General features: G+C 38.9%; 2 protein-coding genes and 1 long non-coding RNA gene across 3 annotated transcripts; 2 read left to right on the forward strand and 1 right to left on the reverse strand.

Annotated features, from left to right (window-relative positions):
• Window positions 1-6: 6 nt before the first annotated feature.
• Window positions 7-27,330, forward strand: LOC146321837 (uncharacterized). The gene is made up of 3 exons (XR_014771412.1): window positions 7-105; window positions 4,389-4,529; window positions 26,355-27,330. It is a non-coding gene; the product is annotated as an uncharacterized LOC146321837 (long non-coding RNA).
• LOC146321838 (uncharacterized) lies at window positions 8,650-10,399 on the reverse strand. The gene is made up of 4 exons (XM_084727129.1): window positions 10,294-10,399; window positions 10,149-10,199; window positions 9,567-9,717; window positions 8,650-9,249 (listed from the first exon to the last, which is right to left on the reverse strand). Exons 2-4 carry the CDS (start codon window positions 10,186-10,188, stop codon window positions 8,673-8,675), a joined length of 768 nt encoding a protein of 255 aa, XP_084583255.1. The 5' UTR covers window positions 10,189-10,199; window positions 10,294-10,399; the 3' UTR covers window positions 8,650-8,672.
• Window positions 13,202-15,526, forward strand: LOC146321839 (apolipoprotein A-Ia-like). The gene is made up of 3 exons (XM_084727127.1): window positions 13,202-13,298; window positions 13,739-13,889; window positions 14,693-15,526. The coding sequence occupies exons 1-3, from the start codon at window positions 13,259-13,261 to the stop codon at window positions 15,267-15,269; spliced, it is 768 nt and encodes a 255-aa protein (XP_084583253.1). The 5' UTR covers window positions 13,202-13,258; the 3' UTR covers window positions 15,270-15,526.
• Window positions 27,331-27,442: the final 112 nt, after the last annotated feature.

Consider the following 27,442-nt stretch of genomic DNA (forward strand, 5'->3'; position numbering starts at 1 on the left):
GGGTGCGCGCCCGCGTTCACGTGGTGCTGATGATTGTCTGTCGGCTCGGATTCCTGTTTCTCCTCATGCAACGTGCCACCAACTCCGCGTACGAAGTTCTCACAGGTTTGTATTGTTGGTTGAGCAATCAGTCTGTCACAAGAGTAAAAACTTTCCACAACTTGCCAACAATATTCCTCTGTTTTCACTTACTTGACTCAGTTTGACAGAGTTTCAACTCTTTTCACGTGTTTCAGCGTTGAAAATGTTTGGAGTCTCGACTTTATTCTTACAGAGGTAGAAACAGCAACAACTCAAATAATTTACTCGAGTAAAATGTTGCCACACTACAATGTAAAATAGTCAATCGAAAGTAAAAGCTGGTGGTTAGTTAGTTATGTAGCTCCTTCACTGTTAGGTATCTTAAATTATAACAGTGCATCATATTAAGCTGATTGCATGTTTTGTTTGTAAAAACTATGACTTATAAATAAAAACAGTTTAAAGTAGGTCTGAGGATATGTCTTATAAATAATACCTCAGTATGATAAGACTATGCTTCAATATATATATATATACAGATATATGCATTTTCTCTAAAATATCATAAATTCTCAGAAAATGATAAGCCTATTGAATATGGTGTATCACAGTAAATTAAACTCATACAGTATATAAAGTAGGGCAGGATGCTATGCAGAAAATCACATATCACGATATTGTGGGTCAAATACTTGATGTTATTTATGGATGTTGCAGCAATATTGTAGGGATGACTACTACTTTTGATAAGTAATCATCAGTAGTAATGTGAATGTAGGCAAAATCTACTCATATATTTTTCTTCTTATCTGTAGTGCTATTTATCCATTTAGATTATTTTGGTGTGAGTAGCCAAGTTTTTAGAATGTTGGCCATAGAGATGTTGGCCCTCTCTCAAATATAATGGAAGTGACTCAAAAGAAATGTCTTTTACTCATGATGACTCACAGACTTCGTTATGAGCTATTTCATGCAGGAACTAATATCTATCTTAGAAAGAACTAGAAAGAAAATAGTTCCTACATTAAACTTCTGGTTTCTCAGACATTTCTAGGGTCAATATTTCAGAACTTGGCTACTCGCACCAAAACTGTCTAGACAGATTAACAGCAGAACAGATAAAAGGAAAAATATATGTAATTTATTTTGGAGTGAACTGTTTAGTACAATACTTGAGTAAAATGTAATTAGTTCTATTCAACAGTCGCTTATACTCCACTACATCTGGAAAACATTGTTCTTTTAACATTTATCAGATGGCTGAATTATCTATCAGATTCAGATTTTGCATTGAAAACTTTATGAACCTGTATGATGGAATGATTTAGAATTTAAAACAAAGTTTGAAAATTATAATCGCCTATATACTGTATATAGTATATTTTGCAGCTCTACTTGACTTTACCTTTGATTTTCATGTGGTGGTGTTGTTTCCTTTTTATTCTTTCTTTTTTTAGTCTTGGTGCGAATGACCGCCACTTTGCAAGTTTTATTTTGATCATTATCGTCAAGTGGTCTAAATCCTCCACAGCTTTGCAGGGGTTCCTCTGTTCATTGTCACAAAGTGGCCTGATCTGAATATAAATCGTCCTCACGCCAGGATGTTAATCAGCCTTTCACACATGCATTCTATTCTAAAAGGTCTGCCAGCGCCGGCTGACCGTTCACACCCCAACCCATCCACCCCCTACAGACACACAATCCCCAACATATCCTTACATGACAACCCCACTCTCATATTTCAAATGGCGAACGTAGCACGTGTGATTTTTCTGAATGCAGATCATATTTACCAGATTACTTTTGTCATGTACTATACATGCTGTGATAAACTGCTGCGTGAGGCAGAGCTATAAATTACCAGTAAGTGCCTGAAGTACAAATAAAAGGTGTCAGCATTACAAGATGAGCATGTTCAGACCTGGTCCTCAGGTACAGAGAGCCCTGAAGCCCACCGTACAAAAGAAGGATTACAGGAAATAAAATACAGAGAACATAAACTATTTTATTACCTGTGGGAAAAAACAGTGCTGACACAATCAGGAACCATAGTAGAACAAACTGAAATAGGTTTTTATGTTGAAGGGTTTCACAGAGGACAGATATTTCCGAGGAATGTCCAGGATTTTGAAATTTTGGCACTTAGAAGGGGGTGTTTTGTGCAAAAAGAAAGTTAGAAGTTTACCGTAAGTTGTTGCGCAACAGTTATTTGCTTTAGTGGATGAACGTAACTGTCATGAGTCCAGATGATTATTTGCTCTCCACATCAGACAGACTTGATATTTTTCAGGTTTTAAAATATTGTTGATGCATTAGCAGGACATTCAGCGGGAAAGTTTCACCTCTGAACCACAAATGATAACAAATCCCAAAACAAAATACTAAATTCAACCCAGAACACTGACTAAAAGGACCATATCAGCATTTTTGACACTTGAACTTAGTGTAATACCTTTAATAAGTTTGCAGGTTTTGTATAGAAAAAAAAATTAAAGGACCAGTGTGTGGGATTTGGTAGAGTTAGGTTGCAGTTTGTCTCACTCTCCCCTTCCAGCTATGTAGGAGAAACTGCAGTGGCTGTTAAACTCATGCAAAATGACAAATGTGGTCTGATCTGGACTGTAGAAACGTGGCGGCTCATTCTAACATAATTCTTATTTTCATTTGATTACGCACTAATGAAAACATACTAATACATGCTATGCACTATCTCTGCCATATTCTGCCAATAAATCCCAGTAAATGTCACACACTGGACCTTTAAGATGGGAGCAGGACTCTACATGCTGCTACATTCACTCATCACTATCAGTACATATATATATGACAAGAGCCTTGGCCTCTTGTGAGTGGATTCTGTTGAAAGGAGGGAAAATAGTCTTTTACTCTTTTGTCATACTTATCGGTTATATTTTGCCTTTTTAAGTCATTTTAAATTAAGCACTGTACTTTTGCAAACCAAAATAGCTGGACTGAACGTCACCAGCGATGACACAGTACAGTTTGTTATATCAGATTCAACTCTGATTCCTTCACTGCACATGTGTAATGACCTTTGCCCTTTAGGACTTGGCCTCTCGGTTGTCAAGCCAACAGAGTTCTGTGTTTTGTCAGTTTTCACAGAAGCCCATCTTTACGCAGGAACAAAGTGTAAGGAGGTTGGCTCGGTCAGGTAATTAGTGTGAGAACATGATAACATCGTAGTGTGATAACCCAAAGAGGTCAGCTATGTGTTCGGTGATTGGGAGACGGTGCCCATTGAATAGTTCATCAGTCTTAAAGTGGAAGACAGTTATTTTCTGTGTTTCAGAGGAGAACAGTTCACTATCATTTAGGTGTCACTTTTCCGTGAAGAACAGAAGACCTTTGACCTTGATATTCCACGACTGTAGCATGTAGTGTGTGTCATCGTTTGAGGTGTGTCACACTGTACGTTCAGATAGATAACAAGTCCAGTCCAGTTCAAACATGCAGTCAAATCAAGGTCAGAAATTTTATTATTCTCATCATTGTTCTATTAATCACTCTGCGTGGAACATCATCACTCACTGACTTTTTATGTTTTTTACATATTCACAGGGTTTTCTTTTGCCATCTTATCTGAGATTTGAGACATTCATCCGCACTTCACTCTTAGAATTAAAAGTCTTAACTAGAACCATATTCAGCTTGTCGCCATAGGAGATCCCGTCTTGGTTCCTGGTAGAACCTTTTATAAAGATTTCACAGTTGGGAACCAACTTTTCAGGTTCCGAACCAGTTTATTTTTTGATAGAGATGCTAACAACATTTCCAAATTAGGCATTTGAACCGGAATAGGGCTGGTTCCATGTTGGTGGAGTGTTTCTACAGAGAACCATTCTGTGGTGTAATGTTCCACCCAGAACCCTGTCTGGGGGTTCTATCTAGAAACTTTCCACTTTCGAAGGGTGCTAACAAGAACTCCAAGGGGATTCTACAAGAACCTTTTTATATTGCAAGGGTTTTACCTAGAACCTACCCAGGAGGATTAACAAATAAATTATAATAGTTTCACCCTTAACCTTCTTTTCTTCCAAGGGTTCTATGAAGAACCAGATTGCATGTTCTACAATGAGATGAAATTATTGAACCTCATAGTTTGTATATTGTGGTCATCCATCATTTCAATATTTTTTTAAACTGAGAAAACATCTTTTAACACCCACACTTTCAACAATCATTGAAGAACCACTTTTGTCAGAAAGGGTTCTTCAAAAGAAAATGGTTCCGGTTAAAATCACAGCCTTTCAGGAAGAACCCTTTCACAAACTGTACTTCCAAGAGTGTAGCTACTAAGATGTATTTCCAGTATTGACAACTATGCATTTTTTGTCTGTATTTTGCAGAGGTGATGGACGACAGTGACCTAGCTACGCATGCAAGTCAGACCACACAAACCCACAATGCCGTGCTCTCCTTTGCCTGAACCACCAGGATAAACGGACAGACGGGGAAGTGAAACAGAGAGAACCAAGAAGAACCATGAGGTAATACAGTAAAGTCATCTAAACTCCATCTGCTTCTCCTTTTGCCTCACAACAACAGAAGCAAAGTCCAATATCTATCAGGCAAGTGTGTGTGTGAGAGGGCATCTTTAGATGGTTTGACCGACAGTAACCCCGGCCTGATGATGTTGTTCTCTGAAAGCTTGGTCTGAAGAGTTTGGTTTATGGCGAAGTCTGGATGATCTCATCCCTCCAAAAAGGGAAGCATCTGTTTGGACAAGTCAGCGGGGTTATTACAGTTAATTTCTGTGGGTAAAAAGTTGTTGATCTGGATGTTCAAGTTCAGAACTGAGTGTTTTTCCTGCAGCATATCCCCCCCATCATCTGGTTTCTGAGTCAGAGTGGTATCAGCTGACGAGGATGTGTGCCAGCAGAGCCAAATGTCTGAGCAGGGCTGCTGGGTTTATAGCAGCGTAATGAAGAGGTCACGCATTTGATACACTCAGCAGCAAACGTGTCAACAAAAGGTAACCTTGAGTCAGACTGCTGCCTGCTGTCATTCACCGCACGATGCTCAGGGTGAGCTAATGTTAGCCTGTAGTTTTCCTTTTTGGCTAAAAGACAAAAGCCTGGTGTCTGCTGAGGAGTTCAAGCTGTGCAGAAACCTGGTTGTTTTGCAACATGTTATTTCATATTCACTGATATTTTATTTGGCAGAGTGTTATTTTAAATCAGTGCTAATTAAAGTAGTGGCTTGACATTTTAGAAAGTATGCTCTTTTAATTTCTTGCTGAGAGTTAGATCATAAGATTGATACCATTCATGTCTGTATGTTAGAAATTAAGCTAGAGCGGTGGTTCTCAAACTGTGGAGTGAGATCTCCTGGTGGGACATCTAGCGAAACTGAATTAATGTGATTTATGAAGCAAAAATAGACTTCAGAGAAAAAAAGAGTTTGCTGATGCCATCATGCTGACCTTTATTTAATTAAAATTCAACTGTGCGCATGAGTGAGTGAATGAGTGATTGCATGAATGTGTCATTGATCACCAGTCTGCAGCTAATCTCAAAAGCTATGGACTGATCAGCCTAATCTTTTTGTGCACATTAGTGGCTGAATTCTTGAAAGTACTTTCTTAAAATGACTTTTATGCCTTAACGATTTTATGGCTGGAGCCATTATGTTTTCAGGTGCAATATCCCAAGAACGCCTTGAGGGAATTTCTTCAAATTTGGCCCAAATATCTACTTGTAAACGAGGATGGACTGATTAGATTTTGGTTGTCAAATGTCAGGGTTACCTCACTAAACACATTTTTAGCTGTAAATCAAGATTTAATATGTTAATTATGACAAAATTACAGGCAAACAGTGTTGGGAAAGTTAATCAGGAAGTGTAATACAAGTACAAGTAATTACAAGTTACTAAATACTTACTACATTACTACATCACTTTTGTACATTTTTGGTCTTGCGCTCCAAAGTTAATCAGCTGATCCAGTGAACTGCTAACGCCCAGAAAGCTTTTGTTGTTAGCTGCCCAGATGTCGGCTGTGGGGGAAACAAAGTTGACCTCTCTGAGTGTGGCTTTCAGATTAGATTCCATCACCACAAATTCTCTCCAAAGGTAGTCCAACAAAGTCAAAATAATGACAATAGTTCCACCTGTGGAAAGTCTGCCTCTCTCACTCTCCCTCATCCTCCATCCTTGGTTTAGCCGTTCTGCTAACATCTGACATGACCTGCCCTGACCTGCAGCATGTAACCTAGTTTAAAAAAATAATAAGTAACTGTAATATAATTTGTGTTTTGGAAATCCCTTACACTACTCATTACAGGTAGTAAAAAGTAATAATAATACAATAATATATTACTTAGTAATACATTACTGCAAAACAATGCACACAAATATCTGTTATGATAAAATGATGCGTGATGACATTTTATATCCTAAAGGTCAAAGGTCATCTTCACTGTGACATCACAATGTTCAGCAGTGTCTGGTATCTAAGTGAAGTGTCTCACTGGAAATTATGTATGTTTTTCTATTGTGCCAAAATAGCCAGCTCAGGACAACATGTAGGGGTCATGTTAATATCAGCTGAACTTTACAAATCCCCACTGGTTGCAGCCGACAGTTGTGGTGGCATTGCGGTAGGTGCTTCACCATCTGTTGCCCTGTGGGTATCTGCACCCTACTGGGTGGACTCTTCTAGTTTTTTGTTAGTTAGTAATTTCATTAGTTGGTTAGTTTAGTTTAGCACAAAGACTGAAAGCAGAGCCAAACAGCTCAGCTGGCTCCGTCCAGAAGTTTGATGCCCACCAGCACCTCTAAAGCTCAGTAATTAAATAGTCCCACACATAACCCTCGAACCTCCTTTTTTATTGTACAGATCCACCTTTTTTGCTTGTTTTGTCTTCACAAGTAATTATGTCATACAGTAAATAGGTACCACAGTGTTAACCTTTAAAACATGCAGGTTGAGAATAAAACCCCAAATCTTTACATAATCAGACATATTAAGAAATCCTAGCTGTGCTGTGTGTGCTTGGAGGGTTAATGGTGAGTACAGTCTGTGACAGCTGGGGGCAGAACAGAGGAATGTTGTTTGCCACTGGGTAAGGCAGCGTGGGAGCGATCTGGCAGCGGGGATGGAGGCACAAAAGGAAAACTAAAAAACAAGGTGGAAGAAGGATGTGTTTATGAACTTCCAGGCTTGCAGAGACAAACCTGAACATGTCCTATCCAGGACCCACAACAGATTGGTACAGGGGCGTGGCAGAGGGGGCAAGATTTTGCAACCACACACTGAACAAACAAGGAAAGATTTATCTCCCACTGATTTTCTGTGTGCAGTTACATGTTTATGTTTTTGCATCCTTATAACTGTCAAATTTTAAATCTGTGCATTACAATTTTTTAGAACCACTAACATCCTTTTGTGCAACCTGTAGACTGTCTGTTGATCTGTCTGTTGTGGACCATACCATTAACACTATTCATTTTGTTCCCAAATAAAATGCAGTCAATATGTTTTTTGAAGTGCTCACATTTTCTTTACATACAGACTAACCAATACCAACCTCATGGCGCTCTCCTCTCTTTACAAAATGCTTGTACACAGCATGTTTAAAAGCTGAAATAGTATAAACTTTCTACTTTTGCAATATAGCAGCTTAAAAACTATATTGAAACAGCTGATAAGTATTTGTGAATGAGCATCATTGAAATATTGAGAAATAGGTCATTTATGTACAAACCCCAAATTTCTGCAGAGGAGGAGAGAGAGAAAAAATAATGCCTGGACAAGAGGGAGGAGTAGTTGGACCAGGATAAGTGAGTTGATGGAGTTCATGCATGAAGAGAAGATTTTCTTTAACTTTTTATGTAATAAACAAAATGCAGTTTTGCACAGAAACTTAATCATTCAGCTAACTGGGATGTACGTGCATGAAGAGTTTAGAAAAAGGGAAGAAAGTATCTTTAGCACTTATTAGCAATTGTAAAAAATAACTGAATAAAAAACTGTGATAATGGCTGATCACACTGTTGCCTACATCTGCACTTGAAAACATACGATGACTCTACATGTTCACCAGATGGCACTAATTCTTTTCAGAGATTCTTGTTGCATCCAGTCAAGTCAAGTTTTTATGTTTTGATACATGGAGCATTTGTAGGGTTCAAAAGAAAGTTGATTTATATCATCAAACCATTTAATTATGTATGTGTGAGTAACAACGTGGAGATACTGTTTCTAGTTACCACGTTTAGGTAATGATGTGCTGTTTTTCATTTATTTATCTATCTATTCTTCATAGACATCAAAAAGACAAACTCTTGTCACTTGCCTAAGTTGCAAGAAAACCGTTTCACATCCTTAAACCTGACAAACACTCGTTTAAATTTCACTTGGGCTTTATAAATAACATCACAAACTTGCAGGTTTATGTTTTGCTTTTACTTTATTTCCATAAAACAGGAAGAGAACACAGTGTGTGGTCACAGACCAACAGTCAATATTTATTATTTATCTATTTCTAATACTTAAAATATATCTAAAGTCATTTCAGAACTGATGAGCTTGTGTTGTCATATTGTTACCAACATGGATGTGTTATTGGGATCGGAGGATTAGTTTCTTGGGATGCAGTTTCTTTGTTTTACATGTGGTGGAGGTTTGCTTAGTTGGCTTTCACAAAGGACTCGTAGAGGGTGGTGAGCTGAGCCTGGAGGTCCTGGGAGTAGGGGTCCAGCTTTTCCCTCAGGTTATCAACGTAGGGGGCAGCCATTTCTCTCACCTGCTGGGCTCTCTGGCTCAGCTCAGTCTGGACCCTTTCGGCCACGGGCGCCATTTTCTCCTTGAAGTCCTGCATGTGCTGGTCCACCTTCTGTTTCATGTCTTCGGTGTAGGGCCCCAGCTGAGCCTGCAGGTCCTTCACGCTCTGCTCCAGGTTGGTCTTCAGCTCCTCAGTCTTCTGCAGCAGGGCGGCCCTCAGGGCCTCAGCATCGGAGGAGTCTGCGAGGGAGGTCACCTCCTGTTTGAGCTGCTCCACGCTCTGCTGGATCTTGGCCTTCATGTCCTCGGTGTAGGGCTCCAGCGTGTCCCTGACGGTGCTCAGCTCCTGGGTCAGACGCTCTTTCAGCACGTCGGCCTCTGTGGTGACTTTGACGATCAGGTCCTGGGCTGCGGGGGGAAGCTGCTCCTGAAGGGCGACGGCATACTGGGTGGCCATGTCGGTGCTTTCTGTCAGACGGGCGCTAGAGACAAGAGAGAGAACAATCAGTTAAAGTATTCCAGTAGAATTCCAGTATCCAGTATTCTATCCAAATACAGATGCAGATAGTGATGTTGGTTGAACAGATACAGATACAAATAATAATGTCTCTGTCCACCGCTAAAGCTTAGATTATGGCTGGTTACTTTTACTTTATTAAAAATGAAAGCACTTTTAAGTTAAAAGGAAAAAGACAAATTTAGATAAAAATGCTGCACACATCAGATTCATTATTTGATAAAGGACAATCGTATTTTTTTAGCATGTCACCAATCGTCACAGTGATCTCGTCTGACCTACCTCACATCCTGTCCAAACTGAGACTTCCTGATCATCTGGAGGGTGTCATCAGCTGTCTGGGTGGCCTTGGCAACATAGTCCCAGAATGCATCAGTCAGCACTTCCAGCTGTGGCTTGGGTGCATCAGCGTAGAAGAGGTTGGCCTGACAGCCTGTTGGATAGAAACAAGAACAGGTTTTTTTTTTAGCATTTTTTATGCATGACAGCCTGAACTGAGATCAAAGGTGTAGCATTTATTTTGACAAACCGCTATGTGCAACCTCAAAAGCAACAGCTTCAATCTGCCATATTTTTTTTTTTTTGAGTGTACGTGCAGTGTTGTTTGTTAGTTTGGTAACTAGTCTTGAGGTAATATTGCCTGACCATCAGTAATGCTCATTTTAACTTACCCTTTCTAGTCAAGGCACAAATTGGTGCATAAAAATTCCCAGAATGCAGGAGATGAAGTGCTCAAATTTTCCAGGACCTCCAGTCATTTATACTAGTGCATGTTTAGCAAGCCTTGCAGTTCTTTATGTATAGCATTCTAGTAAAAATCTTTAAATACTTAAGAAAAGCATGATATTTTTCCACCATACTCACCGGTGAAAACGGCCAGGACGAGCACAACGAGGACCTTCATGGCTCTTAGACCTTATAACAAGAAGATACAAAGCTAGTTAGCACAAGCGTTCCTGAAATGAAAATCTCAGCTGCTACAGACCGATCCAGTTCTTCATCATCTTACCTGAGTGTTTGTTTGTATCTCTGCAAGTCCACTTGGCAGCGCTTGTGTTCAGCTTGTGAAGCTCTGCAGCTTATATAGCAAGCAAAACAGTTATGAGGCCAAAGTCCAGGTGCGAGTGCCTTGCTGTCACCTTGCCTCACCCTCATATCTTCACTGACACACTTTGCCAGAAAATCCATGCAGTACACACACACACGCAAGTCCACACAATTACACTGTATTTTCTGCATATCAGCTATCAATTTGTATCTGAAACCATGACTATTGAAGCATTCTTTGTGACTTTTTTTAATAAATATATTAGACTCATCAAATTCATCAGTTTGATCTTAAATGTACCTTGTCCCCTCAAGCCTGTCTTTAATCACTTTATCACAGATAAGTGCCAAGATAGACAAAACCTCTCTCTTGAATTTCTTTGATGTCCGGCCTTGATTAGTTTTATTGTGTCTGTTAGCTTGACATTTTTCCAGCCGACGTCACAGTTAACTCATCGTTTCTTGTTTCAGTGTCATGGCAACGTTCAACAATCCGGGTTCTGGTCTGGTCAAGGGTCAGCAGACTCAGACACCGTCACTTTACTAAGGACAAAGTAGCTGCTGTTTCACACCACGCATACCATAGTCCACTTATCTGAAACCACTCTGAAGAGCAGCAGTTTCATTTTGAGTTGTAAACCCATTTTTCTTTTTTTTCACTCTGAGTCTGAGATTTGAAACTGGAACAACTTATTGAAAATATTTAATTCTTTTTGCTCTGAGAGTCATCCAGACTTTCATACGGGTGCACCGAAGGACAGCTTGAAGTGTACTTATCTCTTGCTTCTATTGGTATTTAAGAAATTGTGTTCTAAAGAGTAGTTTGCTAAATGTATTACAAACCTTATTCCTCTCAGAGATCATTGGAAGGTCAGAGTTGGCGTTGACAGTTTTCAAAAGACTACCATTTGATTTAATACTCACATAAAGAAAAAAAAAAGCATAATCAATGAATATTGATACTATGACTTAAATTGTTTTGGCTACTCTTCTGCCCTCATTATGAATTTAGGTGCACAGCCACCCAGCAAGCTAAACACACTTCAAGTAAAGGTTGGAGACAGCAGCTGGCTGTGAAGGTTTTTACTGAAGTCAATGTTAAAACAATCATAAGGGAGTCAGGGAGAAAAGAGAGATGCCACCAACAAGACTCAAATCAAAGATATTGTAAAGTTGAATTAGTACACTGAGAAGGAATCTGTATACCATGTATAAAAGCAAAATGGAGAAATCATTCAAGTCAGCCTCTGACTTGTAAATCGGTCAGAGATGCCCAGTTGCACAAAACCACTTAGTTTGTTTCTAGAAGGTCCTGTGATAGAAATTCCCATTTCTCATGTAATCCTGTATTTAGGTACTTACAATATGCAGATACAGGATTGCACCTAAATACAGGACAGAGAGGTAGGCCCAATATACTTGTATGACGCACAAGACAACATGAGATAGAACAAGCCAGAAGTGCTGTATTGTTTTTTCTGGATGTCCTGTACCATCATGTGATAACAATATGCAACTCACCCTTTCCTGAAATTGCATTTATCTGTGTATAAAACATTGACACAGTCCCTATTGACCCTTTTCCTCAGGAAATTTAAAAGGACTCATGCCAGTCTCTTAAACATAAAATAATTTATAGTGATTGAAGAGACGGAGCAGATACCAAGATGCATTTTTCAGGACAGCGATGCTAGCAGCGTTTTAGACAGTGTAGATTTGCAACTACGATTTCAAAGCCAGCCTTTTTGCTGATGACATATTATTAATATCAGTCAATCGCAGACATCCCATCTCTCGAGTACTAAAGCTTATTGATACATTTGGGCACTGCTTCCTTTAAGTGTAAGCCAAAAGGCATTAAAAACATGGGAATTAAAATTAAATAATTACATTCCCAATTGGGGAAAAACATAAAAGTACAGTGTACAGTGTATTCAGGACATCAGATTTTAGTCTTTATTGTGATGTGACAGACTGTGATGTGAAACAAATGTATTTTGTGTTTTGCTCCTGCTTTCTGTAATGCATAAATGTCCTTATCCTCATGTAACCCTCTCAGACAGAGTGACAGCACTGTGTGATGTTAAGCAGTCCTCCTCCATCTTCCTATTTACTCTGAAAATAACTCACCATCTGCCACGAGTTTCAGTATGAAGGCCTGAAATTTACAAGTGTCAGGGAAATTCATTGCTGTTTTGACATCCAGCTAGAATATACTGTGCTTTTGAAAGAAAGTTAGGCAAAAGTGACTTCATTACTGACTCACTTCCGACACATGCTTGCTGGATATTGTTGGAAAAATAGTTGAGGTTATGTGTGATTATTTTTTATTTTGAGTTTTATTCACGTTGCTTGACCCCGATACAAAGTCCACTCGTGTAAGCATACCAAGGTTATCTGCAGTTATCTGCAGGCTGTTAGCACTAGACAACGTGGACATTTATTTAGTATATCCTAAATGTTTTCTACAGAGGGGGTCAGAGGAGAACTACTGCAGTATTTTTTTGTAAAATAAGATGGGGTCTATTCTTAGTACAACCATAAAAGCCATATAATTTCATTATACTGTAAAGACTGTGTTTGTCAGTCTGCATTGTAGCCTTGGCGGTCATGTGATAGAAGTCAGTAGAAGCACGAGAAACAGGAAGAGAGCCATTATGACAACATGGCAGGGACTCCTGGACTTTGGGCTCTTGGCTACAACTGTCATCTGGCTTCAGTATATATATATGTATTGACGCAGCAGTGTGACACTCACAAACACGTTTCAACGCTCAGAGATACGTAGAGAAGCCAAAGCCAGGTGAGAATGATGCTACATTTGAAAACAAAACTTTTAAGAGGCAAACATATACTGTGTGTTTGGACACTTTGAATGCAGCTTGAAAGTTGACTAGATTGTAATTATTTTTCAGCAAGACGCAGTCATGAAGGTGTTCGTGGTGCTAGCTGTTGCAGTGCTGTCTGGTAGGTTGCAATTTTTTGTTTGTTTTTTAACTTTTAAAGGAGCAATATGCAATTCAAAAATACACACATATATATGTATAATCCAAGCACCTTGTAATTAATGATTTCATAATGACCCCTAAACAGATACTTACTCATTCGGTGAATGTTCGGTGTTAATTTTAGCCCCATGTTAAATGAATAAATGCACTGGAATAGAAATTTCAAATGAAGACGTACTGGCTGTGTGTTGTTGTTGCATGGGCCAGTATTTCAACTTGTCTTTTTTTACTGTTTAATGACATATCATTCTTATTTTATGATTTAGCACAGAAAATATATTACATTTTTCTCCTTTAAGTTTATTTTTGATTATTTGATTATTGATCACAATCAAAGTCAACAGCAGGATGGCTGAAAATCTGCACTGTCCTCAAGCTGTTCTTGTGTCCATCCAACAGGCTGTCAGGCCAACCTCTTCTATGCTGATGCACCCAAGCCACAGCTGGAAGTGCTGACTGATGCATTCTGGGACTACATTGCCAAGGCCACCCAGACAGCTGATGACACCCTCCAGATGATCAGGAAGTCTCAGTTTGGACAGGAAGTCAAGTAAGTTGTGTGACGCGCAGGGCCATGGTGACTTTCAGATTGTTTGATGTGAGGTCAAGGATGATGAGATCCTTATCAATAGTCAGTGCATAACCTGCAGTAGCTGCTGGTAGACACGCCGCCAGTTAGAAGCAGACAGGAGTACCAGCATGGAAACTAAGCGACGAATGGCTGTGGACAGGGTCAGCAATAAAAAAGGTATTTTAAGCCACTTAAAAAGGTCTGTCTAAAAAACATCAACATCAGTTTAAGTGTACACTACGTTTAGAATACTTTCACTGCTTTACTTTGCTGTCACACGCCTTTTCTGACAGGAAATTGCTGTTATATGAACCAAATATCACCCCCTGCAAACCAACCAAACTCCATACGCGAACTCAGGAGTTGCTGCGCTACAGCTGCTTCAATCTGTTGTTTGTTTGTGTTATTGTGTGGCTTTGGTGAATCCGAACTCAATAACATAAACAAACTAACCCATCGAGGCTGCAGTAGACCAGCAACTCCTGTTTCCCATCAGAAAAAGCTGTCTGACTGCAAAGGAAAAGGAAGAAAATATAGCGTAGATGTAAACTGATATATATTTTTTCCCTAGAACCTTTTTAAGAGGCTAAAATACCTTTTGTTGCTGACCCTTTCCATAGTACTACATTACTTAGCTTCCATGCTGTTGCCCCATTCTGCTTCTCCTACCTTATTAACAAGAACTGCATGCAACTTCAAGTTATCCAAACTTTAATCACTTTAAGATCGGTCTGATAAGACAGAAACATCTGATGGTCGAACATGCTTTATCTGTCTTCTAGTGCCCGTCTGACAGAGAGCGCCAACATGGCCAGCACGTACGCCCTCACCCTGCAGGAGCAGCTTCCCCCCGCAGCCCAGGACCTGATCACCAAAGTCACTGCAGAGGCCGAGGTGCTGAGAGAGCGTGTTACCCAGGAGCTGAGCACCGTCAGGGACACGCTGGAGCCCTACACCGAGGACATGAAGGCCAAGATCCAGCAGAAAGTGGAGCAGCTCAAAAAGGAGCTGGCCCCCTACGCCGACTCTCTGGACTCCGACGCCCTGAGGGCCACCCTGATGCAGAAGAGTGAGGAGCTGAAGACCAGCTTGGAGCAGAGCGTGAAGGACCTGCAGGCTCAGCTGGGGCCCTACACCGACGACCTGAAGCAGAAGGTGGACCAGCACCTGCAGGACTTCCAGGATAGTGTGGCCCCCATGACCAACAAGGTCCAGGTCGAGCTGAGTCAGAGAGCAAATCTGGTGAAACAGATGGTGGCCCCCTACGCCGAGGACCTGAGGGAAAAACTGGACCCCTACGCCCAGGACCTCCAGGCTCAGCTCATGTCCCTCTACCAATCCTTCGTCAACGCCAACTAAGAAGTCCTCCACATCCAATACTGACCAAGATGCTGGCCTTGTTTGGTCTACCTCTGTTTGAAATATAATAATTTAAATATCTGAATTGTACTGTAAACCAAATTAATATAATATTTATTGCTAGGTGCAAATATTGCACTTCTGCACTTGCCAAACCTGTATATACATTTTTATTGTGTGTTGTGAAGTTGAAACTGTGACCTTTTTTTTGTAATTTCTGTAAGTTATCAAAAAATAAATAATCTGGAAAATACAAATTTGTCCAATCTTTGTTTCAGTTTTCAGTTGCCTTTGTTAGCCTGATATTTGTGTGTTTCCAAAGTACTGTTACGATATGAAGTAAAGGATCATGTACAGTGAGCAGGTCATTCTTGACCTGTTCACTTTACATTATCCTGCTTATTACATCACTACTTACCAAAATATTATAACAAAATATAACATATAGAATATAGATACAGCATATAACATTAGCATAAATAAAGAAATGTCAGTATTAGTTATAAACAATAATTTAATAAAAATGTAGAACATACAAACAAAAAACAAGCAAGCAAACAAATGGAGATATAGCAAAATGTATATTTTATAATTTCTATGTATTTTTGTTCCACTGGTTTCTTTTGTTGTGGCAGGAAGTGACGTATCTGGCATCCAGTACTGCACATTCTTTCTTTTCCACCAGAATTAAGGGTAATTTCTCTTTTTATTTTAAATTTTGGAAGTCTGGGCACTTTTATTTTATTTTATTTCTTACAAATTTTGGAAAGAATTCTGCACTGATATCGTTGTAATTTTTGTTTTTAAAACAGGGTAGTTAGTTTAATGTAAATTCGAGAATTTTTATCACAGAAAATCATTTCAGAGAAGATAAAGTGTTTTGACAGGCAGCACTGACAGTGTACAGAACTGATGAACGTATTATTACAACAGAAACAAACAGCAGAGTGACTGTGGTCACAAGCCACAGTGGGACGTGCTGCTTTTTTTTTTTTTTTCAAAAGTGTTTTTGATTTCATCTCCCGTGCCTAAACACGTCCCGGCTCCTGTGACAGTTTCGTCTCCTACTTTTTCCAGAGGCAGACTATTGTTTTTATTCTTGTACTTGTCAATGCTTGCCATGAAACTACACCTTCCTGGTGTCAGCAGTGAAACGGAGAACAGCCTGTGGGAAACATGGATGACCGACGTGACGTTAGAGAGGTCTAGACAAGTTCGTTATGGATTTAGATTTCAAGCAAAATAAAAAGGCCGGGCTGCACCAACGGGGATTATTTTATAATCAGATTAAATCATGGTTTAACTTTAAAGTATGTTGCACCAAACTTTAAAACTGGATCAAAAGTAAGAAAACCTAAATGTAGATTAAATTTAATTGTGGCACCAAAAATTTAAACTGCAATTTAAACTTTGATCCAGTATTAACTTTAAACTTATACTTGTGAACTTTAAACTTAACCTTTGTCAGAGGGACTGAGCAAAATAAAGTTCCCAATAAGCCCATCACGTCCATCCTGGGTCAACCTCCTTCGTCTCCTGACCCTCTAAGACAGATTTACATTCTTGACTCATTATCAGTTCCTTTTACACTTTCTGTGTGACTGTGTACTGATCCTTTGCAAAGCTCTATTAAAACGCCAAAAAGACAATCTCGGTCATGGTGTCCGTCCTCATTTTTAGATTTTCCACCACATTCTCTTCACAAAAACAGTGGACAGGCCAGAGGACAACAGACAGGATCTTCACAGGTGAACTGAAATGTGTAAGGCAATATAAAATAAAAAAGAAATGCAGCTGAGTTACATTGCAGTATCAAGATCCTTTGTGTCCATGCTTGTCCTTTGAAATATTAGAAGTCGTCATGCAAAGCCAGCCATATCCTGGTTACTGCTGTTTTACAGCTGCCTAGTATTAGTATTTTTCAGCCCAGCCCAGTTGGCCCATTTCTCAAATACATAACAGTGAAATTAAAATCAAGCTTGGGGCTGATTATTGATCTGATCCATGCTAATTTGATTCTATTTTAAATAATCAATTTGTTTTGGTGGTGCTTTGAACACCAGAGATTTCCTTCTTGTTATAAAAAAATTAAAATTGTGCAACCTCTTGTTGTTGTAAATATGTAATCCTCCCCTTATTGACAGTGCGAACATCCAACGTGGAGGGTCAGAGTCCAATGTCAATACTACACACACTCTCATGCAATACAATGCTTATTGGTTTCCTGGTTACATCAAAACAGACACCGCAATAACTGTATATAAATGAAACACGAGTATGTGCATATCTAGATATCTCTGCAGAATTTCACTTAAAGGCTACACTGCAATGACATTACTGGAACATGTAAGAGACATCAGCTTTTCAAATGTAATGTTTTTGGTGTTTTGAGGACCACAAGCCCAGTGCCATCCCTACAAACACAGTGTGTCACTGCATCATTGTGATTGTAACGTTTGTTCATTTATGATGCAGCAACACTACTGCGGCATTACATTTAAAACGTTACGTTGCAGTGACATTGCTGCAATATTGCACTTAAAAGTTACATTACAACAATTTTACTGCAACATCACACTCAGAAAGTTATGTTGCAGTGATGTTACTATAAAATTACACTTCAAACATTACATTACAGCAACATGGCTGCAATGTAGGGACGTTGCATATGACAATAAGTGTTGGGAACATTAGGACAACATACCAGTGACATTTAAAATAACATGCTGGCTACGATATGAATTTCACTTGATGGGATGCTACATGCAACAACATATAACAACATATGACATCATGAAAATTATGTTGCAGAAAGGTTAGTTAGTAAGGATCTAGTTCCATTATATTCAAGAGAAAGAAAAATTAATCAGCTCACAGCAAATCAATCTAGATGGATAAACAGCACTACAGAGGAAAAAAAACCCATTTATTTTTGATTTTGGGGTGAACTGTCCCTTTAACATCCCTAGGATTCAATCAGGCCTCATTCAGGTTGAATGCAATGCAGCATTTAAAAGTTGTTTATTCAGTCACGAACTGTTGCAAATCTCTGTGAGAGTTCACAAATGCAAATCTGAGCTCACCTTTTCATGCTTCAGCCTGTTTTAGACCTGATTAGCACTTGTGTAGGCACCAGGACGACTGCTCACACCGCATTGTTAGTCAAAACAGCCAAAAGGCATCGTTAAGGCCGTCATCCCAACAGCCACTTTCTAATACCGGAGGCCAGACACGACGTCTGTCCCACTCAAACTCTACGACACATGAGGAGGGAGCTGTTGTTCGAAGCTTACAAATTTCTTTGAACAAGACGTGTCTTGCCTTAACCACCGTAGCGACATACAGAGATTCAGTGTTGTTTTGATGCAGATAAGAGGTTGTTACAGGACTATTGCCTCTCGTTTGATAAGCAGATCAGTGCTCATGGAGACGAGGGGATAGATAGCTGTCTCATGCCGACGGGTCATTGTAAATGCTCTCAGGCTATGATGTTTGCTCTACTGTGACGGCCCCTATCAGCTGGTCTGGTTTCAGAGCAGGATGATACTGAGGAGATGACAAGAGAAGACCTTAAATATTATGTAATCCAACAGTCATTCAATAAATATGTGAGGGTAGTGTTTAAAATGCACTGAAACTCTGTCGGGGAGGATTTCTTTCTTCTGATTACCTCAAACTTGTCCACCTTTGATCAGCAGCTCAAGTTGGTCTAAACAAAACTTGACTACAATAAGCTTTACAAAGGTAGTGCTCGTCGGAGAGCAACTGTACAGTATTCTCTGCAAAGTATTTTGCACATTTCAGTTCATATAGAAAGTTGATTTGATGAATTCCACAGGTTGGATATGTGTCTATACCTCTGCAATACTGGTTTAAACAGCAAACGTGTAATCATTGCCTCATTGTAGGCAGCGGAAAGGAAAGTAACTCTATACATTTATTACTTGTAGTTTACTTTAGTTCTTCCATTTTATACTAGAACATGAATGGCTGTATCTAGAGCCATTGTCTGATTAGTCTGTTCTGGGAGAGCCTCCATGGAAGAAGATCTGTGGACATAAACAGCTCTTGGTAATTAAACAGTCATTTTTATTTTCGAGTGATGCAAACATACTTATGAATATTGTGTTCCATTCTGCCTAAATCTTAATTCTAAATCTTAAACACTGAACTCACACTGAGAAATAGACTTAAAAAGTAACTTAATAACCTCTGAAGATCTTGTCTCTGCTGTCCTCCAGTGGTTTAACTTTTGACCTCACTGCAGTGATGTGCTAATGTTCTCCAGGACTCTGTGACATCTGTTGGCTCGCCAGAGGTTTGAAACTTTCAATCAAAAAACGCTGCTTCTCAGCCTGGTGTGAGGCTCATTTTAGGTAACAAAAATACCTATTTTCAGGCAATTATATAATAATGAAGACATATTTCAGCTTCTGATAAATTCTGTCAATAAATCCTTGTAAAGACACTGGACTTTTCCGTCCAATTTTGAGGTATTTAAGGGTGTTTTCACACCTACCTTGTTTGGTCCGAACTTTCAGACTTTTCAGTTTTATCTTGACCATAGTTACACGTGTGAAAACTCCCCTGATCCACAGTCTGGACCAAAAGGCCAGACTTTGGTCCGGCAAAAAAAGGTGGTTGCGGTCTGGATCAAACTGAACCATGGTTTAGTTTGTTTCTAGTGTGAAAGCACTTTTTGGATGGTTCGGACTTTCCGATTACAGGAAATTACAACATATAACATCAGAGCAGGAAGGAGGACAACACACCAAACTTTATAAAGAGTCAACTGGAAAAAACATGCAGACACTTTTCAGTTGTTTCCCACTGGTACTGGTGGTAATAATGCCATAATGATAATAATATGATGACAACGATGTGAATCTGTTCATTCATCTCTCTACAAACAGTGAAGTCAGGTTACCTGCCGAACTGTAAACACGCTGACATCAAATCCACGCCTGTCCACAAACCGATCAATGTCAAATATAGAGAGACGAAGCCCGCGCAGGAGATGATGACGGGATGTAGGCATGACATGTTAAGTTCTTCAGTCCACTTGGTTAATTGCAATGTGAGACCAAAACCAGCCAGACCAAATATAAACACCATTTCAAAAAACAGATGAACCTTGGTTTGGGCCTTAGTCTGAAATTTTAGGTGTGAAAACATCCTCAGTTTATTTAAGTACTTTTTTTTCTTTTTGACTACTTTTTACTGCACTAGATTTAATTAACACATATAGTTAAAATATAGTAATATAGTTACTTTTCAGATTTGGATTTTGCATACTAAATATATGATCAGTTTATAAAATGTGAAACTACCCAACAGTATTAAGACTAAATCAAATTTAGCTCCACTATGACCGACTACAACAATAACATTTATGCTTAAAATAATGATCCAATAATATAATAATGATTGTACAAACACATTAGATATGCATAATGACTTGTTTACTTCTACCACTTCAGTACTTGTCTGTAGTGCCAGAGATCTGAGCCTGGGCGTCGTAAAGTTCCCCTGGGCAAGACGCTGGAACTTCATGATGTGTGGGTGTTTGTAAATCGCCTTAAGACAGAAGCATTTGGCAAATTATTGTCATGAAATGCATCAGGCATCACTGTAAATCCAAATGGGATGCCAGTGTTCTCTGTGTGTGAATAGGAAAGGCTACACCGCCACCAAGTGGTGAAACAGCAACAGAGCAGCATAAAGGCTCGACTGTGAATAAAATATCTCAGAATCATGAAGATAAATGTAGAAAGAATGAACAGGTGGAGGTTCAGCCGTCCTGCTGGTCAACTTCAATAACTCATGTGATTAGAATAATTATTTGCAGTTAAATATTCCCATTCAAACTCACTGTAAACACTTGACCACTTTGATAAAAATGCTATGAGGAACTTTATTCATTCTGAAAGTATATAAAAGTCATACATGAGACCCGGAGAATAGATTAGAGAATAAATGTGTTGGGGTTTTTTTTCTTAACTCTGGGTTTGCAAATATTTCACCTCTATTTGGTGTCACCACTTAATTTAATACACACAGAGAGGATTATAAAGAAGTGAAAATATTACATAAATAAATTTAAGATTTAACATTTATTTAACATTTAAGATTGATGAAAATCTGTAATCTTTTCTTAGTTGTACAGTCCTATAATAAGATAATTCTTTGTTTACCATAGTTTTACTTTTGTCTTTGTACCAAAGGAAGATATTTAAAATAATAATAATAATTGTGAACCTTCAGAGCTGATTTTGAAGTGATGTTAATCATTTATTCAGTTGAGTTCTTGCACTGCTGTGGACTGAAGGAGAAACATTCAGTTGAACTTATAATGCTTTTAATTTTATGGTTGACTGTCTCTGTCTGTGAAAACTGTTAACACCTTGAGGTAACAGAAAAATTATACTCAACAAAACAGAAGGTGCAAAAAATCTTACATGATATTGTTTAAAGGCTTCAAACATCAATCAGCTTCTGACTATGAGGTTCTACAAAAGTTAGAACTTTTATTTCACATGAGGAAATGTCTCTGTTTTCAAGGAAAAAATGTGCTACTTTAATACAAAAATTCTTTCAACTGTATTTTGAAGTTTCTGCAAAAGACATAATAATAGTTTTTGCATATTGATCAAGGTCAAATTTCAGTGTGATAAATTGTACAAAAGTGTTTGTGTTGAGGTTTACAACGTGTGTGTGAAACCCATTCATTGTTATCAGTATCGTGTGAGATGGATGAGGCGCTGCCTGTCGTCACGGGCGATAAGAAACTAGAAATGTCAAGTATTTGGTGTTTTCTCACAGATGAATGGAAGCAACATACGATGAACTCTTACACAAAACCAGGATTATGTAACATTTATTTACTGATCAGGACTTCGATATTCTGACATATCTCTCTGTGTGAATGTTATCTCTGTTCCTCTCTCACGTCTGTCACGTGCATTTCCTCATCTGTAAAGTGGGAGTTCTAGAGGATCTACGTTAGAACAAATACTACGACCACTGTTATTGATTGGTGTTACGTTGTTACATGTTCAGGACTAATTTCTCTTCCTGTTCTGAATTTCTGAATATTATTTTCACACATACAGCAGTGACTTCTGTCAGACCCCAAACAATAAGGAAGCAACGCCTTACAAATAGAACCATAAAAGATTCTTTCCCCGTAGGAGAACCCTTTTTGGTTCTTGTTGGAATGTTTTATAAAGGTTCCTCTGGGAATCCTGTCAGACAGTTCTAGCTAGAACCCAACAAAAAAAAGGGTTACACCTAGAACCATCTGTGAGAGCTTTCACCCAGAACCCTCTGTAAGACGCTAGGAGAACCTTTTTATGTTCCAAAGGTTTTTCCTAGGACCCACTGAGGGATTTCTACCAAGAACATTTTTAAATTCCAAAGGTTATATTTAAAATACTGTCAGCGTGTTCTACTGAGAACAATTTTATATTCCAAGGCTTTTATCTTGAATCTACTGAGGGGGTTCTTCTGAGAACCTTTTTATATTTTAAAGGTTTTATCTAGAACATACTTAGGAGGTTCTTCTGAAAACCTTTTTATATCCTAAAAGTTTTATCTAAAACATACTTAGGGGGTTCTACTAAGAACCTTTTTATATTCCAAAGGTTTTACCTAGAACCCAACGAGGGGGTTCTATCAAGATTTTTTTTTTTTTTGAAGGGTTTTATCTAAAACACTGGAGGTTCTACTGAGAGCCCTTTGTATGATGGTACAAAGAGCCCTTGATGACAGAGTTCTTGAAGGAACTGAATAATCACTGAAGAACCCTTTCTTCTAAAAACGGTTCTTTGGATGCAGTGGGTTCTTAATGGAATGCTTAGTCTGATAAAGAACTGCTGACAAAAAAAGAGCTTTTTCCTCAGAAGCAAATGGTTCTGGGTAGAACCTCAGACCTTCAGGAAGAACCCTTTGGGAACACTTATTTCTAATAAAAGTGTAAAGTCAACAAATCACAGGTTAAACTATTGACCAACAACAAATCACAAATCACAGGTTAAACTATTTAATGAATCTTTTAAATTGTGTCCGTCTGTCGTCAGCTGTAGAACGATGATTCAGTTAAAGTTCTACGTACAACAGATCAACAGAAGTTTGAAATTGTTCATTAGCACCACTGATGTTTTGTTTCATGTCTATGAGGTGATCTTCATGTGTTCCTCTCGAGGACAGATCGACTGTGTGGTTTCAAAAGGTGCGTGTCGCATGTGTTGATGTGTTGATGTGTATCTGTGTGTACCACGCCCAGGCAGATTGCTTGTAGTCCTGGTATGCACACAGCTTTTTGACACTGACATATGTCACAACTTCGCACACAGGTGAGAAGCCACTCGTCTGGGAGACAGTCTGGTATGTGCTTCACTATGACAAACAATGAAGTGTGTGCGTAGTACACATTATGACTTTACCTCCTCCTGTGTCCAGCAAAAAAATCTTACAATCCAACGTAATACAAAAACATGCATTCAGTTATTCTGTTTGTGTAGCTTTGAGCTCTCACAGTTTGGTTAGGTTAAGGATAAGACTATGTATGGGATTACAAAAACTACTCTATGTTACGTACATCCCGTGATGTTACTCGAAAAGCCTGCTATGTCGCTTTCATTGTTGAAATCTGTCAGGTTGGGAATGGAAACTTCCTGTTGGCACGCACCCAGTTTGAAGAAGCAGAGAGCACAGAAGTTACTTACTGCTGTGGACGGGGTCAGCAGGAAAACCTTTTTTAGCCCCTTAAAGTATCAGTTTAAATATGCACTATATTTAGAACATTTTCACCACTTTACCTTACCGTCAGACAGCGTTTTCTGACAGGAAACTGCCATATATAAGCCAACTATCGCTCAACCAGACTCCTTTTGCAAAAGCAGTCATTTTTCCACTGCTGCTTTGATCTTGTTTTATTGTTTATTTTTATGGTGGCTAAAACACATGTGCTGCTGACCCTGTCCACAGCAGTATATTGATTACCTGATTACGCTGATTATGAATAAGTACTTCAAAAATCCAAGTTATCCCTTTTAGAATAATTGGCTTATAACAAGGAATCTGGCAACATTTCCTCTGATTTGACTCTTGTGATTAATGTTTTAAATAATTAGTTTTCATTCACCTTATTATGACTGACTGGTGAGTAACGCTCTAATATGATCCATGTTTCCCGCTCAGTTGTGATTTGTGTTGAGCAAAATAAGAAATCAAAGCTTTAATGAAAAGCACAGCATGAGCAATCACTCATATCCAACATACTCAACATGGTTCATTTTACCGCATGCTTTTATCAGAAGGAGGTGGGGATCTTGAAACAGATGTAGATGTAACAAAGGCGTGTTTTAAGATCCATATGATAACTGTTTTTACATGTTTTTGTCACATGGATCTGCAGAGAAACAACAATAAATGTACCTCTTTTAGATCTGAATCTACACGAGGGAGACATAATGACTGTCAGCACCATTGATCACTGCTCTTGTACGATTGCAAAGGGCCATGACAGGAGCATTGTTCTGCGACATAAATTGAAATGGCAGATACTGATCCCATATGTGCCGGATGACTCACCATACGGTATATACGGCGGAGAAAGTGTCTTTGTGTTTTCTCAACTGTGAAGAAAAAAGTAGAATCAACAACTTGATGTACTTGTTTGTTTTGTTGACTCACGACATGTTGCTTCTGTTTGTTTGCTCACTTTGAAACATGGACCTGAATGCCTAAAGGGTTGTTCTACAGGCTTTTAACCAAATACAGCTGAGAACACGCATCGACTTCAAGCCCTGAGAGGATGAACCTACACAGTTGTCATCAAAGACAATGAGTGAGTCACCATTAGTACACAAAATGTTATAGTTTGGTGTAATTGTCTATTTTATTTACTCTTACTTACACTTTTGACGGTATAAACTGTTAAAGTTTTTTGTATGAACTCATTGTAGGCCTCTCTTTCTAAGCAGATCAAGAAGGCAGGAAGTCAGACACAGAAAAAGCAAAGAGAATCTGGTTAATTTTCAGAATAAAAGACTCTGTGCTAACTTGTGATCATAAAAATAGAAAAAAAAAAAAAAAAAAATCTTTTTAATTTTGTAGCCTACTTGTGCATGAGATATGCACAAAAAGCAGACAAAAAAGACCAAATCAATCAAATCTGAGCAAGTCAACTTCATCAGGCTGGCAGGCTGCTTCTGAAATGCTGCCGGTTGGACATGCAGCTGCACAGAGGAGGACAGGTCAAAACTGTGGCACAGACACGACGTGTCCGGTGGAATCAAGGAGTTACGTGTTGTTTTTAACCACGCTCACTGTGTGGTTCTGTGCGTGGCCGTATGAGTCAGTTGATTCTTTGGTCCAGACTAAAATATCTCAATAACTATTAGATGGACTACAATGAACTTTGGTCATTCGTGGTCACAAGAGGATGAATCATAAAGACTTTTTGTGATCCCTGACTTCCTCTAGTTCCTCTTGTAGTTGTTGTTTCTGGTGAAATAGTTCTTTCTCAACAAATTTTGGGTTGATTGCTATGAACTTTGGTGCAGACAATCATGTCTCCCTTGGGATCAGTTGTACAACTTTGCTCATCTCTTACCTTTTCATACAATGCCAATGTCATTTAATTTTTTTAAATTATCCAGTTAGAAAAATTTGCTGCTTTCATGTGTGTCTCCTTTCTTATAAATGAGCAATATGATTCCATGATAAAAGGAGGTTCCAGCTCTAAACACTAAAGTTAGCAGGTCTGTTGTCTCATCTCATCATCATGCTTGATATATTTCAGTAGGAGGTCCAACTGTACCTGATGCTTTACCTTTGTTCAATTCTAAATGTGCTTATTTTAATTCATCTTTCGTAACCTCCCAGCCAAATGACTCAGGCCAGGCCTCATGCATTTTAATGGAACCAAGAAGTAGACTTCATTTTGATTCATTTGTATTTGTTTTCTGATATATGTTTTTCACGAGGTTATCTAATGGTTCCCTTTCCATTTTCAGCTATTTGTCCATTATCATATCAGATTGCAGCAACATGTTTGTTTTGTAGTTTATTTTTGTGCAGGTTCATCAAGCCATGAGCATTACCAGGACCTTCTACATTACTGTCTAAACATGCCTGTGAACGAAGACAGTGAGACATGAGGGGTAGGCAGCAGACGGGAAGCAGTTTTGATCAGCGCCTGAATGCCTGAAGCTGTATAAACAACTTTGGCCTCATACAAGGACAACCAGAAGAAAACCTGGACCTGGGACAACATTGGGACATGGGGGTAGGTTGCAACAATGCTGTCGTGATCAATCAAGTTCCCATATATGCCGTCCATGGTCCTTCTTCTAATGTGATTTGCTGTCAAAAGCACAGTTCCCTCGATAAATCATTTATCTTTGCTGTGCATTAAATCCTTCAATTGTAATTTCGAAACTTAATTATCCCTATCATAGTGTTCATTTATACTGTGTCCAAACAGCTGTTTTTTTGGTCCCTTTGGACATCAGCAATGTGATGGATTTACTGCAATGATGTTGTGTTTTCATTATGTTTACAGAAAACCAGGCAGAAGCTGCTCTGGGAAATTTCTCAGCAACTAATCAAAATCATGAGTTTTCTGTAAAAAAGTATTATAGTTTCCCGTTTTTACCATATCCTGCTATTGCTAATCGATGCTGGCTTCTGGTGTCATTTTTTTCAACTGAAATGTGTTTCTTACATTTTTAACAAATGCAAGAGGCTCATTTTAGTGTTTAATTGTGAGTAGGAGGAGGCCTCTTCATGCACTGCAGCACAGCTTCTGGAAAAGAGGGAGATGGTGCCAGAATGCAGAGCAGCAGAATAAATCCAAAGAGACAGTTGCGGAGCCTCCAGTTATTCTATCCTCACAGTGGGAGCGATAAAGACCAGCTCAACATTTGGATCAGAGAATATGACGGGAAAGCAAAGGAAGCCATCTATTTCCTGGACCAGATCACAGGTGGACTGCATCTGTCTCTGTCTGCTTAATTTCACAGTCACCCGTATGATAGATGAGCCCCTTTTAGACTGGACAAAAAAACTCACAAACACCCACTGACAAATGGAGTTTGTCTTCAGCAAGTATTTATCCACTCCAGCTCACTGTGTAGTGATTGGAACATGACACCGCGCTGGGCTCC

The sequence above is a fragment of the Lutjanus erythropterus genome, chromosome 9, assembly GCF_056507025.1.
Source record: "Lutjanus erythropterus isolate fLutEry1 chromosome 9, fLutEry1.hap2, whole genome shotgun sequence".
Lineage (NCBI taxonomy): Eukaryota > Metazoa > Chordata > Actinopteri > Lutjaniformes > Lutjanidae > Lutjanus > Lutjanus erythropterus.